This window comes from Perognathus longimembris, chromosome 16 (genome assembly GCF_023159225.1).
Source record: "Perognathus longimembris pacificus isolate PPM17 chromosome 16, ASM2315922v1, whole genome shotgun sequence".
NCBI lineage: Eukaryota > Metazoa > Chordata > Mammalia > Rodentia > Heteromyidae > Perognathus > Perognathus longimembris.
In genome coordinates, this window is record NC_063176.1 from 47,614,685 (window position 1) to 47,632,774 (window position 18,090).

Below are 18,090 nucleotides of genomic sequence, written 5' to 3' on the forward strand. Positions count from 1 at the left end.
TATTATAATATTTGCTTTCTAAATGCCATCCTTGGGCTTTATTTCATCCTCTCTTGACACTGTTGCCAGCTGCTGTTCTTTCTACTTCTCTGCTTCTTCTTTCTTGAGGATAGATGCTAGCTAATCCCCATTCCTCCTGAAGTCTAATTTTTCTACTTAGGCGATCCCATCCACATCTAGGGCTTCAAATGATATTCATATACTAGGACTAAAAAGAAAATTTGTTTCCAGCCCTTGCTAAAATGTTTTTCATTCTGCCCGTCAACATGGCCACTGGGTTGTTTAAAATGGATTTCAGGTTCACTGTGTCCCCAAACTCATGAACCTCCCATGCAAGGTGATCTTTCTCTATTTCCTGTCCTCATGAATGATAGCCTCAGCCACTCAGGAAAGCAAAACCATGGGGAATCATTTTGGCACTTCCTTTAAGAGTGGGGCTTCTGGGTCATAGGGAAGCTCTATGTTTAGCCTTTTGAGGAACCTCCACACTGCTTCCCAGAGTGGTTGAACAAGTTTACACTCCCAACAACAGTATAGTAGTGTTCCCTTTTGGCCACATCCCCTCCAGCATCTGTTGTTACTAGTTTTCTTGATAGTGGCCATTCTTACTGGGTTGAGGTGGAATTTCAATGTTGTTTTGATTTGCATTTCTTATGGCCAGTGATGTTAAGTACTTCTTCATGTGTCTCTTGGCCATTCTCATTTCCTCTTCAGAGAAGTCTCTCTTTAAGTCTTTAGCCCATTTATTGAGGGCACAGTTGTTTCTCTGAGGATTTGTTCAAAGCCATGAGACCTGCTCCTGGTGCATCTTATCTTTGCCTATAACATCAATCTCATTGAAGGTTCTCTGCACATCTGTTTCCATGCCCAGGTCTTTTCACATCGCCCCATGTTTCATTTTCTTTCCAATTACAGGGACTTTCCACAAGCCATTCCTTCTCTCAGGGTTCAGCTAAAATATTACTTACTCAAAATAGAACTACCTGGAAACCACTGATGTTCCTCAAAGATATGGAGCTATTAAACCTCAAAAGGGCTTTCAGAGTGGCTCACCCTTTACCACTGAGAAACTTCTCGATCCTTACCAAATTTACTCACATTTCCCCCCAGTGACCTGAGCGACAGGCTATTTTTAAAGAGCAATTTTGGTCAAGTCATTAAAATAAATACTCCCCAAGGCAATGGGGGGGGCCTTCTTTATATTGCATAATTAAGGGGCTTCCTTCTATGGTTTCCTTCTGAAATAAAGAGAAGATGGTTTGTGGTCATTTGTCATCTAGTGTTGCTAGAAGATTGTGAATGATGATGATTTACTCTGTGTATTTTTAAAACCAATGACTCTTTTTATTAAAAATAAACATGTACAGTTTCTTAAAGCACCAAAAGATTTTAATGAAAGGAGTATACATTGTCTTCTCTTTAGCAATGACCCTTTTCTCAGAAGTATTCATTAGCATTAGTTAATATATCTTTCAGGAACAATCCATGAATACATAGTATGAACAAACACATTTATTGATGGCAATGGGGACTCGCTATGTTGTTCTTTTATACTTAACCTGTCTAGGAACTCATAAGAGATAGCATACAGGAATCCTGTCACTGACTTTTCTTTTAAAATTTATTTCTTTATTGTCAAAGTGATGTACAGAGGGGTTACAGTTTCACATGTAAGGCTCACTGGCTTTTCTTAAGCCTTTTTTTGTAAATAAATATTTTATTTTTTTGTTTCTGAATAATTATTTATTGTCAAAGTGATGTACGAAGGGGTTACAGTTTCATACATAAGGCAATGGCCTTACGCTTGGCCATAACCAATTCTATTAAGCTTATTAGTGGGCATCAATGTTATATTTAGTCTTTTATCATGACAAAAATATGCACCAATACTGTGTGCACATACAGATATTGTTCTGCAGGAAAATTTTCTAGAAATCACACATCTCTATCAAAAGTATCTCCTGTTATCTTTTGTAAGGGGACACCAAGTCATCCTATTAAATAGTTACATTGGTCTTGATTGCTTCCAGCCACATGTTAGCTTCCCTATATCTGAAGGCCTAAATACTATCTGGTCTTTGTTCCCTCAATTTGATAGATAACAAAATTTATCTGTTTTAGTTGATAGGTTGGTTTGTATGCTCCTATTTCTTTAGCCACTGGTAAGGCTGAGCAGCTTTTCATATTGCACAATCTATTTTTTTTTCTTTCTGTGAACTAGCTATTCATCATTCATGTATTTTCCCCAAGTGGTTGAACATTTTCTTATTGGTAAGTTTTTTCCTTACATAGTAAGGAAATAACTGTCACATATATCACAAATTTCATCAATTTAATTTGATTGTTATTAAATAAAGTTTATAAATTTATATCTTATTGTGGTATATGTATATATGACACAAATAAATCTATATTATTATACATGGATGGGTATATATTATTTTTTAAATCTAATTTTATTGTCAAGGTGATGTACAGAGGGGTTAGTTACATGTGTAAGGTAGTGAGGACATTTTTTGTCAAACTTGTTAACCCCTCCCTCACTTTTCTCCCATTTTCCCTCCCCTTCATCCTCCCTCCAGTTGTACAGCTAATTGCCAATATATTTTCTTGTGACTTTCACTGTTGTATTGCTTTAGCCTCTGTCCTTTGTCTAAATATCTTTCATAAATATATATTTCTATTTTAATTTTGATCTGTGCTATGTAAGTGAGGGAAGCAGTCAGTTATAAAGGCTGGTAACTTTTAAATGGCCATTCTCCTTGGCTGAAGGAATTTAAAGACCCTCACAACAGTAATTAAATCAATGTTAGTTTAGCCTCCCATCTGACAACTCATAGCTTAAAGGCAGTAAGAAAACTCATATCTTCATTTGATTTTTCCTCAGCACTTTCTTTGGAAGAATGGTTTTCATCAGAGTAGAATGAGTAATAATATTCATTCATTAATTCAGTAAGTGAAGTAAATTCATAACACAATACTTGGAAGCATATTATCAAATAACTATTCATGATAAAACTCACAAATAATAATTCAAAAAATGAAAAAAATTAAAACTCACATGCAATGCAACTTTGCCATCAAGCCTTTTGTTCTTTTCCCCTATCATTTTGTCCACATCATAGAATCCTAGAAAGGATGATAGAAAACTGGAGAGATTTTGTCTTATTTTGCTACCAGTGACCTCTGTGGGGAATTCCCCTATCCTTTCCCTGTACCAACAAGTGTATTTCTGACCAAGGTTAAGTCTATTAAGAGAACCATTTCCCTACTCGCCCTCCAAGGATGTATGCTCAAAAACAGATCAGTCATATCCCTCACTGGGAATGCTGGGAGACAGACTTTTGCCTGTTTATTTTAATTAATTAATTTATTTATTTATTTATTTTGCTGCCATTTGAAAATAATAAGATGCTGTAGGTTGGGAGCTGTCAGTGACCCTCCCATTATAGGGTGAGTAGTTAATGCAGGAGAACAGTCAACAGTGAACTAAGAGATAGAAATGGAGCCCTGGTTTCAGACGCTGGATCCAGCTATGTCTGAAGCAAATTCTTATTTTCATAAACCAATATATTCCGAGTTACATTTGTTGGAGTTATGCTTGCACCACTTTTACTGAAATTGTTTATGATGGGTATTGGGCATTTTATAATATCTCCTGATTCTATGGTGAGGGACTTGATTTTTGACTATTCTTCTGTTGTCCCGGGAAAAAATAGGAGGGATCAGTTCCACAAAGAAAAAAAAAAAGTTAAAACAGAGATTACTCTTAGTTGCGTAAATAATCAGGCTCAGGTACAGATGAGTTAGAGTACTCGCAGGATCCTAGGCCAAATCCTCAGATCAAGACTCCATGCACTGCCCTTTCAGTTGCTAGAGAAGTTATTTTATTATACATTTCCATCAAAAGGGACAGAGCTTTACTTAATGAAGATTAGAGAAGCTAATTAAGTGGATTTAGAATTTAATATACAGGGCTTTTACTGCTAAACAGGGTTTGAGAAGGAGAGTAATTTTCTTGGTTGGGACTGGCAATGGAGTCAGACTGCTTGGGCTTTACTATTTATAATCTAGGAGTGATAACATCAAACGTTCAAGTTGCTTGAAGAAGTGGAAATGGGAGAAATTTCAATGCAGCCAACTGAGCTGAGCCTTGAGTTCATATAGGAAAGTTTTGTTTAGTTCACTAAATGAGGATTAAGTTGTGGCTATTTACGAGTCACCAAAAAGACAAATTAGCAGCTAGAAGAATATTATTCATTCCTTTTGTTTATTCATTATTCATTCGTTCGCTCAGTAAATATTTATGGGGCACCTACTGAACACCAGGCACATCATTCAAAATGCTGGGGTTACAGAAATAAGCAAGCAGACTGGGAATGTGGCTTAGTGGTAGAGTGCTTGCCTACCATGCATGAAGGCCTGGGTTTGATTCCTCAGTACCACATATGGAGCTGTGGCTAAAGAGGTATAGTGCTAGTCTTGAGCAAAAAGAAGCCAGGGACTGTGCTCAGGCCCTGAGTTCAAGCCCCAAGACTGGCAAAAAAAAAAAAGAAAGAAAGAAGCAAGACATGACAACTCCCTCCCCCCACCTCAAACAATGTACATTGGGAAATACCTTAGTTATGTTAAAATGAGCTTAGGATGTGCATGTATTAATGTGTGTAGGAAATTTACTACTTGCAAAGAGATGAGGCTAACTGTGATAATTAACTGGACCAATAGAGCTGTGAAATTCAGGCTATGTAGAGAAAAGGGCATGTTGTGTCTTGAACTTTCTGTGTGAATGTGTCTGTGCCCTATTTTGCCTTGCTGAGGGAAGTATTATCTAAGAATATTCAGGGCACTTATTTCACAGGAATTTCGAGATCCAAAGATGAAAGGAGCTGATACATGTAATTGTAGTGTTAATAAAGTTAGAAATGTTTGTATAATTTATAATGTTTAAGATGTTATGCTATGATTCTGCATAGTGTTTTCCCAGTGATTTCTTCCACACATTACTTCTTGGCTTCCCTAACATGACCAGGAAGCAAGGGGCCTTATCACTTAACTTTGCAGATAAGCAAATATATTCAGTGAGTGACTTCCCTAAGTCATGGTGCTTGAGTAGGTTTATTTTTTGGGGAAAAAAAAACTGATTACAAGTTTAAAAAGGAAGGTCTGGGATGTATCTCAGTGGCAAAACTCTTGCCTCGCATGTGCCCTATTCTGAGTTCAATCACCAGTACCAAAAAAAAAAAAAGGAAAAAAATACAGTTAAAATTTTTTCTAATGGAAAGAAATTGCACCTGTAGATTCCCTAGCTCTATCAGGGTTTTAGTTTCTTCATCTGGATATGAGACAAAAGCCAAATTCATATCCAACTTCCCTTTAGGAGACCCCGGTTATTCACAAGTCATGTATTACAGGCTTTCAATTACATTAACTGAAATTTAATCTTCACAACATAGGAAGAGCTTTATGTTCCAAAACTTCCCATCACTCACCCAAGATAACTCAGTTAAAGATACTGTCAATGAATTAATCTGATCTCACCACTTTAAGATCAATGTTTTCCCCTTAAACTTTAGCACCTTATCTTTTAACATTTTTGGAATCACACAAAAATAAACCAATCTGTGGAAGGGAAAGGGAATCAGAAAAACAGCAGAACAAATGATGAACTAATGCAACAATGAACTTTACAACTTAAGGGGAGGGCAGTGGAGAGCCATAAGTGATAGAAAATGAGGGAGGAGATAACTGTTTAAAAAGAAAAGTACTCATTGCCTTACTTATGTAATGGTAACCCCCTGTTCATCACCTTTACAATAAATTTTGAAACTTAAATTGAAATAAAAATAAAACAGTGCGGGAGGGGAGAGATTTACATGAATTTTTTATGCCATAATAATGCTTGAAGCCTGTACATGAGAAAGTTTTAAACACCAGAGGTAGGGATAGCATTCAGTGGTAGAGTACTTTTCTTTCTTTCTTTTTTTTTGACATGAGGTTTAATATTATGCTTTCATAACAATTTTTTGTGGTGAATCTTTTTTTAATTAATTAATTTTTTTTTACAGTTTCATACGTTAGGCCATGGGTGCATTTCTTGTACTATTTGTTACTTCCTCCCTCATTCCCCCCTCTCCCCTCCTCTTTTCCCTCTCCATGAGTTATTCAGTTGGTTTACACCAAATGGTTTTGCAAGTATTGCTTTTGGAGTCGTTTGTCTTTTTATCCTTTGTCTCTCGATTTTGATATTCCCTTTCACGTCACTAGTTCTAATACCAGTATATACAGTATCCAGGGTACTCAGATGAGATACAGTGATAGCGCTGGTACAAGCACAGGAAGGGGATACAAGAGGATCATCAACAATAGAAACTACGGTTTCACATGGCATGTTGAAAGTAATTACAACAGTGATATAACACTCTCTTCCATAACATAGAGTTCATTTTACTTTGCATCATCTTATGCGTTCATAAGGGTATAGCTATTGGGCTCTTGTGCTCCTCTGCTGTGACTAGCCTAAACCTGTGCTAATTATTCCCTATGAGGCAGACCATAGAGTCCATGTTTCTTTGGGTCTGGCTCACTTCACTTAGTATAATTTTTTCCAAGTCCTTCCATTTCCTTACGAATGGGGCAATGTCATTCTTTCTGATAGAGACATAAAATTCCATTGTGTATATGTACCACATTTTCCTGATCCATTCATCTACTGATAGGCATCTGGGTTGGTTCCAAATTCTAGCTATGACAAATTGTGCTGTGATGAACATTGTTGTGCTGGTGGCTTTAGTGTGTTCTTGTTTGTAGTCTTTTGGGTAGATGCCCAAAAGTGGGGCTGCTGGGTCATAGGGGAGCTCTATGTTTAGCCTTCTGAGGAATCTCCATACTGCTTTCTAGAGTGGCTGAACCAGTTTACATTCCCACCAACAATGAAGTAGGGTTCCCTTTTGGCCACATCCCCTCCAACATTTGTTATTGTTAGTACTTTTCTAACATGCACAAGGCCCTGGGTTCAACTTGCAGTGTGTTCTCAACCTTCTCCCTCTTCTTCCTCCCTCACTTGCTCTTTTTCTCTATTTGTGTGTGTGTGTGTGTGTGTGTGCGTGTGCATATGCACAATATGTAATTGTCCAAATAAGTAGAGATTCAGTGTGCTAGAGGTTCATTCAAAGTAGCAATTACTTTGTTGAGAAAAAAGTAACTATAGATATACTTTCTTATTCTGTTCAATTCAACAAACGGATTTTAAGTTACCTCTCTTTAAAACCATGATTGCTAAATCAACTACTGTGCATACCATTAATAGTTATTAGTCAATATAAGAAAACAGGTTTATTTAATAGACAGACTCAGGAAATACTGTTGTTGGGAAAAACTAGCTGTACAGTGGAATGTATTTCTAAGTTTTCCACACAGATTGTTATTGTTGTTTCTGTTACCTAATGTGTTTGTAGGATGTTAATCTAATCTCCCAGCTGAGAACTGTAGTATTTATTTTTTTCTACAGGAAATATGTGTGGGGAAGGAAAGGAAATAAATAATATTGTAATTAAAACAATATCACTGAGATGATGTCAGGCAAAGGAAAAGTAAACATAATATAAGTGTGGCAAACAGAAACAATTGAAGGAATACACAAAATTACTTTCGCATGGAAAAGAAATAGAACGACTAAGGGGGCACTCAATATTTAAGTTTTGCTGGATCCACCTGAGCTATATGAAGCACTCAAATAAATATTGACAAGAAACCACCCATTGGTGATACTTCACGTAGCCCTATATATCTTCTATTCAAGAAGCACAATATTCATAGCTGCTTACTGGGCTATTTGGCAAGTCCTGATTAGGGACAAGCACCCTTGCCTTGAATTTCCTCTCTCAAAGCAACAAGTAGCCTATGGAATCTTACATCTGTCAATACACCTTGCTTTCTGACATCAGGTTGGGGTGTGGAATCATACCAGCCTTGAGGAAAACTGTGGCTGAGTTCAGACACAGCTACAAATAGATGAACCAATTCAGATAGCTTACATGAATGGTGTAAGACTCATTATCAATATTCAGATGGTCTGATGGTTTGCCAGTTTGTACATTATCCTGTGTGGGTTAGCCTATCCCATCTCCCTTCCCTGCTTCTAACTGTATTCTCTACATATTGGTATAAACCTTGTGATCTGAGCATCTTAATTTGAATTGAGAGTCTTCCCATGCTGTGCTAACTTACCTGGAAGCTACTGCTGCATCAACGTTATTTCTCACATGAACAAACTGTTGGTCATTTTTTGTTTAATATTTGTTTTTTATTTACAATTGATAATTACACTAAAGTGGGTAAGTAAAATAGCATTTTAGAAAAGTGTTTAGTCAGGGCTGGGGGCTCAAGTGGTAAAGCTCTTTTCTAGTATGTAAGAATCAAGGTTTCATCCCCAGGACACACACACACACACACACACACACACACACACACACACACACACACAGAGTAAGAGAGAGAGAGAGAGAGAAAGAGAGAGAGTTTGATCATCTAAGGAGGGCATTTAACTGTCACAGATATATACTTCACTGACAGTCTGACTACAGCAGACAAATGAAAGAATTCATAATTCAGAAAGACAAATTAATGCACCTTAAAACTAGTCCCAGTTCAAATTTTTCATTGAACTGAGATGTGAGATATAGCAATTTACTGGAGGCCACTCTACATCAGAACAGGAGCCAGCACTGTGTAAAGAGGCCCCAGGACATTTGAGATCATACTGCTATCCATCTGGGTCCTGGGTAATGACCAAACACCCTTGCTAGCACATACTACGTAATGACCGAAAATATACTCTACAGCTGTCACCATTAACAGATTAACATGAAATGATACACCAACAAACAATGTCAGTTTATTAGCAGCGCTTATTAGAGGTGTCACTAAGATATTTTAAGTACTAGGACTTGCTGCTCTTTCTTGCTGTTAATTTGATCATGCTATTACACATTTTCATCTTATCTTTGAAGACTGAATTTCAAATTAGTTGACTTTAGTTGACAATTTATACCCAGTTCTCTAAATGCTTACGTCAAGAGAAGTTTTCTTTCTGTAAAACTTTCTTGAGGGGATGATAAATGATGAGTTTTGCTAGATGTTTGAGGCATAAAAATGAGTATGATTTAACTGATTTGGATGAGCAAATGTTTTTAGTTCAATCCATGTGGCAGGCACTATCTTAAATGGAAGAATATTCACCATAGATAAGGAATTCAAGAGATTTAATTGGTTTCTGCCCTTGCATTTCCTTCTACTATTTTGGAATTTTCCTTGAGAATTTTTACTTTGTTTTCCCAAAACCCTTGCTTCACCTCCTGGTCCTCAGACCACATCCAAAGCAGGAAGAATTGAAGTGGATGGCGCGATGTCAATTATTAGTGTTTTTTTTCCATCCATCACAGAAGTTACTTAACAAAAGAATATCCACTTGTCATAAGGAATCAGTAAGCACCTGAATTGTGGGTAAAGTGACTAAAGGAAGTGGAATTTTTACATTAAAGGTCTTTACATTATTAGTTGAAATTCATGAAAGTTTAAACCGTACATGTTTAGTAGCTACCCTATCAGGTAGTAGAGCCTTACATTCTTTATGGCTACAACTTCATCATCTGCTATGACAAAGGGATTACTTAACCTAAGGGAAGGAAGTTTGGGAATGGAATTTAGCAGCAATCAATAGAGTATTCCACGAATGGTAAATAAGACAGAATATTTGTAAAGATAATATTGTACTAAGGAGATTCACAGCACAAAAATGTACAACTGGAAAAGAAATTATGTTTTGGTTTTATGGAGGGTGATGGAAAATGGGAGTTTAAAAAGGACTTAAGTTTCTAGAAGGTCGCAATCTATTAAAGACAGGAGATAGATATATAGGAAAAAACTGCTAATAATAAATATGCCTATCCATGTTTATTATCTTTAACATACACTTTGAAACATGCATATACATGTTTACCATAAATATCTACGTGCATATATGTACATAGTTAAAAAAGTTTCTCTATTGAAAAGAAAAATGAAGCATCTTTCTCTGGTATTTTCTAGAAGCCTTATGTGATATGGCAAGACAGGGTTCGCAGCACAGATGTGTGATAGAATGTTGTCCATCTACCAGTCTTGAAGCAACAGTTGACATAATGCAGTTTTATTGGACTCTCTTACATACACATAGTCCACAAGTAGTGCCTCAGTTTCTACAGGACTTCCTTTGTGGGACAACCACACACACAAGTAGAAATCTGAAAGGTCCCAGGAAGACTCGCAACTTCAAGTAGTGTGGTGTTCTGAGGCCTAAGGGTGAATGAGCAGTGGATACACCAGTCCAGCAAGAAGTATTCCAGGGCTGGAGTAGTTTATTGCAAGCATAGATTATGGTGTGATTAAGGATAAGAGGATAAGTTTCAGAGAGTGTCACCCTCTGAGATTTGTGTAGGTAGAAAGGACTACCTGTCACCTTGGGACACAATAATAACAGGGCTCTATGCATTCCAAAGGCTTCGGTGTTTTTCCTTTCCAAAGCCCTTTCCAGGTTTAAACTACCATTCCTGATCTTTAGTAGCCTTTATTTTAATGATAGTCTGAGTTTTACCTATGCAAGAGTGGTTGAAATGATTTATTTGGTAAAAGCATTTCTTCTATATTTCTCCTTGGACCCATGGTGCCAACTTCCAATATTGTTTCTGGAGAATGCTATACTTGAGGAGGTAACTTTCTCAACTGTAGTGGGGCAAAATGCACACCAAGTTAATGTCAGAGCTCATGATCAACACATTTCAGGGCAGGTAAGCATGTTTACGTCAACAATAGGCTTCAAAATGCTCATATACTCACATACCAACCTATGACTGCATCAACAGTAACATGGTTGTTAAAAACTGCCATATAGCTATAGTAAGAAGTTTTTAATCTTCATAAAGAAAACAGTTGATGGAGATAAAGTCAGTGATAATGATATCTTTCGGGTACAATCTCCAAATAAATTTAAGAGCAAGTTTGCCTTCTGAAGCTTTTATTTTTTAAAATAGATTTAAGAGTATAAGCAAACATGGATGTCTGGGAAACCTTTCTTATGACCTAGCTCTATTTAATAAAGTCAGTTAAGTTTTGTTTGTTGTTTTTTTATGTTTTTTTTTTTTTTGGCCAGTCCTGGGCCTTGGACTCAGGGCCTGAGCACTGTCCCTGGCTTCTTCCCGCTCAAGGCTAGCACTCTGCCACTTGAGCCACAGCGCCGCTTCTGGCCGTTTTCTGTATATGTGGTGCTGGGGAATCGAACCTAGGGCCTCGGGTATACCGAGGCAGGCACTCTTGCCACTAGGCTATATCCCCAGCCCCTTGTTTTTTTTTTTAAAAGGTTACACTATTGCTACCCACTGAAACATGAAGACCTGTGTTGGTTAACACTGATATGGTAGGCACTAGGCATTTACATTCATCTTTAATTAAACTGAAAGGATTCACTTATCAACAATGCACTGCCCACTTTTTGGGTGCTATATTGATTGCACACACACAGACACCCTACTGGACAACAAAAATCTAGAACTACTTTTGGGTTATTTACTTTTTGAGGACTGAACACAGGCTATGAGGTCCCCTGTTAGACCACCGCGGTTACACATGTACAAGCTCAGATCGAGAGCGAATCTCATCTTAGTGTCTCATCTTAGACAGCGCTGCATGCTATTGGGTTTATATCGCTAAATCTAAAAAAAATTTGATAAATGACCTGTTATTCAGATTTATATAAGTTTATTGATTAAGTGAAGGTCAGTTTATTACTACTGATAAAACTGACAGGATCCTTGGAAAATAATCTTTTTTTTATTTTTTGGCCAGTCCTGGGGCTTGGACTCAGGGCCTAAGCACTGTCCCTGGCTTCTTTTTGCTCAAGGCTAGCACTCTGCCATTTGAGCCACAGCGCCACTTCTGGCCGTTTTCTGTATATGTGGTGCTGGGGAATCATGTATACAAGGCAAGCACTCTTGCCACTAGGCCATATTCCCAGCCCCTGGAAAATAATCTTTGAGATAATCTTTTTCTTTTGGGATATGGTATTGCTAGGCATCCCTGGTTGGAGCTATGATAGTATGTTGCTTGGGATAGTCTCTAAGTCAGAGCCTTCTGCCTTTCTCTTCTAATACTGTGACTAACCCCAAGGCTGAAATTGCAGGCATGCACCATCACACCAGCTTCTGAAATAAACTTTATTTGGGGCCTTGCACAGTATTTTTTTTCATGTTCTCATTAAAGAACATCTTTCCCCAGGTCCTGTAATTAAAGGTCAGAAATCTCTTCTTCCAAGGGTGGAAAATCTCCAGTGCTAGTACCTAGAGACTTACTTCCCACTTTAGGTTATGTCCATGGGACCTAGCATTCAGGAATTAGGCCTCTTCCCAGAATCCTTCTCACACAGTATGAGCCAAAAGGGCTAGTGAGAGGAGTGTACGCTCACACTTGCAGAAAGCCCCTCATTCTTGAGGGGGGGAACTGTCACGAGAAACAAAGGTGTTTAAGGAATACACACACCAACAGCTCTGATCTCTCACTTGTCATGTTTCAGAGTGGAACTCCCAGGTAGCTGAGAATTCTGTGTACAACCTGTCCCTGTAGGTTATGAAGGTGTATTTCTCAAGGTGGAATAAAACCCGTTTTATTGGTTGGATATATGCCTGTAAATGTTAAGCATAGGGTGGATGAGCCCAGGTCTTGCAAGTGTTAGGGTGAGGCCTGCAGCCTTGGATATAATAATACATTCGGCTGGGACTTGCTCCACGCTCACACTGGTCACCATCGAAGCTATTTTCTGACCCAAGAGACAACTTTCTTCCCAAAGGCTGCCAAGCCAGCCAGGCTTCAAGCATCCTTTGCTGAAGGCCAGAAACAGCTGGGTTTTTTTTTTTTTTTTAATTTTAGGGTGGGAGGGAGAAAGCTGTCTCCTGTCCCAGGTGTAGACTACACAGATGTGACCTTACCACAGCATGGAGGGAGGGTGATTTCTTTCATGGTAGCTTGGTTTTCCTGCACTTTCTTCCTGGGATCAGGTGAAGAAAACTCAGTCCTCCAGCCCAGGGCGTCTCCAACCAAAGGGGGCAGCTCCTAGGGATGCCCAGGGCGGCTGTCTGCTGGGAAGACGGGAGGCTGGGGTTTGGATCGTTAGTAGAACTTTCTTCCACCTTCACGGCACCGTCCGTGCCTTCCTGGAGCTGAGCCCTTACCACGCACCTCCGGGCCAGGCTGGCGCGCTCAGGACCAGGGTGGCGCCAAGGCGGCCCCAACTCCGGGTCGGGGGCGGAGCGGGGTCTCGGCGTGGGGGGCGGGGCCTGGCCGGTTTGGGCGGGGCTGGTGGGCCGCTGGCAGGGAGGGGCGGTGCCTGGCTCGGAGGGGGCGGGGTCTCTGGGTGGGGCGGGGCAGAACACGGTGGGCAGGGCGGGGTCGAGCCGAGGCGGGCAGGGCGGGGCCCGGGGAGGAGGAGGTGGAGGAGGCGGCGCTCCCGCCGGGCGGTGCAGCGACTCTGGGGACCCGGCGGCCGTGACCCCGCGGCTCCAGCGAGAGGCCGAGCGGACAAAAGAGCATGTCGGCGCCGAGGAATGCCCGTCCTCCGGCTGCCATGAGGCTCCGGGCACCGCGGGGTTCTCCCTGCGCCCTCAACCGCCCGCGCTCCGGAGCCGCCCGCTAGGCCAGTGCGCCGCCCGCCCTCCCGCCCTCCCAGCGCCCGGCCCCGCAGGCCCGGCCCGCAGCATGGAGCCGCCCGGGAGCCGAGCGCAGCGCCTGCTGCTGCCGCTCGCGCTGCTGGCCGTGCTGGGTGTGGGAGGCGGGGGCTTCGCGGCGCTGCCCCCAGGCTGCAAGCAAGACGGGCGGCCCCGCGGTGGTGGCGGCGGCGGCGGCGGCGGCCGGGCGGCGGGCGCCGTCGAGGGGAAGGTGGTGTGCAGCAGCCTGGAGCTCGCGCAGGTCCTGCCCCCGGACACGCTGCCCAACCGCACGGTCACCCTGTGAGTAGCCGCGGGGCGCGCGCTCCTCCCCTCCCCCTTCTCCATTTGCTTCTTCTCTTCGCGCAACTTGGGAGAGGGGGGTCGGGCCGGGACCCCCCCCCCCGCGCCTTTGTGTGCGTGGAGCTGCGGGCCGGCTGCTTCCCGGCCGGGGGTGGGCTGGGATCGGGTGCGCGGGTCTGTTCGGGGGTGGGGGGCGGCGTGGGGCCCCTGCCTCGGAGCCTGCTCCCCGCTTCGCGAAGTTTGCAAAGTTTAAGTTTTCGGGTTCCCCGGGGCGCGGCGCTGGTGTGGCTGCGCCGGGCCCACGTGAAGATGCGGATCCACACGCTCGGGGCAGAGTTAAAGCCCATTCATCCGGGCTGGCGCCGCGCGCCGACGCCGGGCTCCCCCCCACCCCCTGTCTCGGGGCCCGGCTCCCCCGGACGGCCTCCGGCTTCTTTGTCAACCCAATTGTGTCAAGATCCCTTCAGCTGTGCGGGGCCGTCCGGCCCGGTGTGATCCCCACACCCCCGGGGCTCTTCCCCCTTCGCTTGTGGTCTCCCTTTTCCGACGCTTGCACGGGCCACACTTTTTCACGATTGAGCTGTGAACACCACCAGGTGAGGGTCGGGAGCAGGGGAGGCCAGCGGGGCCCCCGCCCCCCCCCCCCCCCAGCCCCTGGTTCACATCTCACATCTGCTCACATGGAAAAGAGAACCAAGAAGTTCACAACGGAACTTTTCCAACTCCAGGGGAGTCTTGATTTTCGGATTGACTTTCCACCTGGAAGGAGATTTTTTCTTTTTTTCTTTTTGGTCATTCACTGTGCTTTAGGAGACGTGGTCCAGCTCTTTCTTTTTCTTTTCTTTTGCGTTATTCTGCCAATTCTAGCTGACCATTTTGGCCCTGGTGGTGACTGTAGAATATTTCTTTTCTTTTTTTCTTTCCCCCTGAACGATGAATTGGTTTGGAAAAGCCTTTTGGAAAAGTCTTAAAGTGTTTCTAATGGATATTTTGTCAGACTGAAATATGAGTCCCCAGGCTCCGTGTTCCTCCACGTTGTTTTGGTTGGTTTCCTAAAAAAGAATCAAGGCTGCCACTGGGAAACCCTGAAGTCAGGGCGGCTGCATGATTTATGGAACAACTCAAAAATGAGGCTTAGAATGCAAATTCAGCAAGAGGATATATAGACCGAAGTTACAAATCCAACTTCTTTGTTTACTCTTCCATTTTTTTTTAAATTAGGAAAGCTTTTATCCTGGAAAATTCTGTATGAGTGATGGATCTTTCTTCTTATGATAGAGGCTTGAGGATGACTTGTTCTTTATTTTGTTTGACTCAGTTACCAGCATGTTATATTTCTTTCTTGGGCAGTTGCTTTGAAGTGGAAACTTTGGGTATGGGACTTTTAATTACAGTCTGAGTTTAGAGAAGAAGAAAAAAAAACCCAGTGTTGAGGTTTCTTGTAAGTCTGCAAAAATTAGTCATCTTGCTGTGACGTAAACATTTTAGGTTCTGGGTCAGACAGTGCACTTATATTGATTCCTGTTCAGGTCCAGTTTTTTGGAAATGTCAACAATTCCAGCTGCCTTTGATTAACTACTTGTAAGTTGTGGACTTTGATTTGCAGGAATATGTGTGTGTGTGCGTGTGTGTGTGCGTGCGCGCTATTGTAGAGGATCACATCTTGGCCTATTATTAATTGAACTATTGTCTTAAATTTTTTGTGAGCTAAGATATAAGTCCTATTGAAATGTCATTTTAACACTTCTTTTTTAAAATCCAAGAGCTTTTTGGATGGAAATAAGATTAATAAAATTTATTTAGCCAAAGGAAGTAGCTTATGAAAAGAGCAATGAAATCTGTGAAGTTAGATGGAAGTTCATTCCACATCATTCTGGATCATTCCAATCATACTGATCCAAGGGCCTGATGGGCTAGTTCACTCACTCTTACTGTAGAAGGAATGGAGCTCATTATGGATCAATGGTAGGTTCAATTTCCTGAAATTATTTGGTGTCGGGGATCTTCTGCTGGATTCTTGCCGGCAGCTCTCATACTTTCTCCTCTTTTGCCCTGCTATCATAATTCTTAATTCACCTCGTTTTTACTGAGTGGCTCCTTGGAATAGGTCTCATGTTGAAGATTGGACTCTTGCCTTGTGTGTAGTACTGCTGTTGATAACCACAAACTTGGTGTCCTGCAATAACATTTATTCTTCTATACTCTGCAGTCCAGAGTTTAGAATTAAGAAGCTTCTTCCTTCAGCTTCTGATTTTCCATTCCTTGGTGTGTGATAGTATGACTCCACTCTGCCTCTGTCTCTGTCTTTGTGTGTGTATGTGTATATAGATGTACTGGAGGTAGAACTCAAGAGACTTGTGCTCTTGCTTGGCTTTTTTGCTCAAAGCTGGTGCTCTACCACTGGAGACACACTTCTGCTTCCAGCTTTTTGCTAGTTGGAGATAAGGAAGCTGGCTACTAGTAACTCATGCCTGTAATCCTAGTTACTTTCCTATAATGTTAGCTAGTGTCCTGTAACCTAACTACTCTGGAGGCTGAGATTCTGGTTTGAAGTCAGCACAGGCAGGAAAGTTTTAGATACTCTAATCTCCAATTAAATGCAAAAAACTAGAAGTGGAGCTGTAGCTTAAGTGGTAGAGTGATAGCCTTGAGCTGCAAAAGCTAAAGAACAGCACCGGGGCCCTGAGTTCAGGTTCCTAGTACAAGTGCACTCCTGTGCCCATGCACGCATATGTGCACAGACACAGACGCAGACAGAATCTCCTGGATTTGTTTGGTCAGGCTCTGTTTGAATTTTCATCCTCAGATCTTAACCTCCACAGTAGCTAGCATGAGCCACCAGCATCTGGCTGTGTTCCTTGGATGTCTTTGTGTCTTATGTCTTTTCTCTCATAACCACACCAGTTATTGAATTTAGGGTTCACTCTAAATTTAGGATATTCTTACCTCAAGGTCCTATTTTCAAAAAGTAAAAAAGAGGCTATAGAGTAGGACTTGGTTGTGTGTAATACACATATATATGTATATATACATATTGTATGTATGTATAGCTATACTTTTGGGTTGTGGGAGATACTATAACTCCCTGCAGGATAGAAATAAAATTATGATCCAGGGCTGGGGATGTAGTACAATGGTAAGACCCTTCCATAACAGACACAACTCCTTGAGTTTGACCCTGCAAAAGCAAACAGTCCTCATGACTTCAGGAATGTGCAGGTATTTGGGAGGATAAATTGCAAATATGGGATGTACATATAGCAAAAAGAACTCATAGGAGGACAACCAAGGACTTAGAGCATAGTTGGTGCAGGTGATAATCTGAATACTCTAAGCCAATTCTGAGGAATGAATGATAACAAAGAAAATGGCAAGGGGACAAGGAAAGGAATGAGGGAGTTGGAGTGAGGAACCCAGCGTGCCCAGGCTTGCAGAGACCAATGTTAGGATGGGATGCTTCACAGTGGTGTTTTTAGAACGGGCAGGGCAAGTGTCCACGTGGAAAGAGATGAGATGTCAGGCTTTTTGGTTTGACTTGTGTGTGTGTGTATGTGTGTGTGTGTGTGTGTTTGTGTGTGCTGGTACTGGGGCTTTAACTCATCACTGGCTTTTTCATTCAAGGTTGGCTGCCTTCCACTGGAGCTACTCTTGCACTTCCCGATTTTTTTGCTGGCTAATTGGAGATAAGAATTTCATGGACTTACCTGTCTGAACTGACCTGACCATCTCAGGTCTCAGCTTCCTGAGTAACTAGGAATATAGGCATGAACTATCTGTGTCTAGCTTTTGTTTGAGTTATTAATGTCTTCAAGTAGGGCTAAGGGTTTTCTGTGGGGTGTCATGCAATGCAGGGAGGGCAATCAATTGGTGAGACTGGAAAGATGGCAAAGAAAGGATACATTTCTATTTGGCTGATGGGCTGGACTTCACTTTAGCCTGAACGCTCAGACCTTTCAGCTGTGTTACTGAATAACCCTCATTTCTGTAGCTATGTCTACCAAAAGCAGACTGGTAGAAATCCTTGACTGTGTTTTCCCAGGTTCTCATGTACACTTTGATT

General features: G+C 41.6%; 1 protein-coding gene across 1 annotated transcript in view; it reads left to right on the forward strand.

The window, feature by feature from the left end:
- Positions 1-13,552: 13,552 nt before the first annotated feature.
- Adgra3 (adhesion G protein-coupled receptor A3) overlaps positions 13,553-18,090 on the forward strand; it is a 102,384-nt gene continuing 97,846 nt past the window's right edge. The window contains exon 1 of the mRNA XM_048363860.1: positions 13,553-14,030. Coding sequence (XP_048219817.1) covers positions 13,780-14,030 — 251 coding nt within the window. The 5' untranslated portion in view covers positions 13,553-13,779. The remainder of the gene's footprint in view (positions 14,031-18,090) is intronic.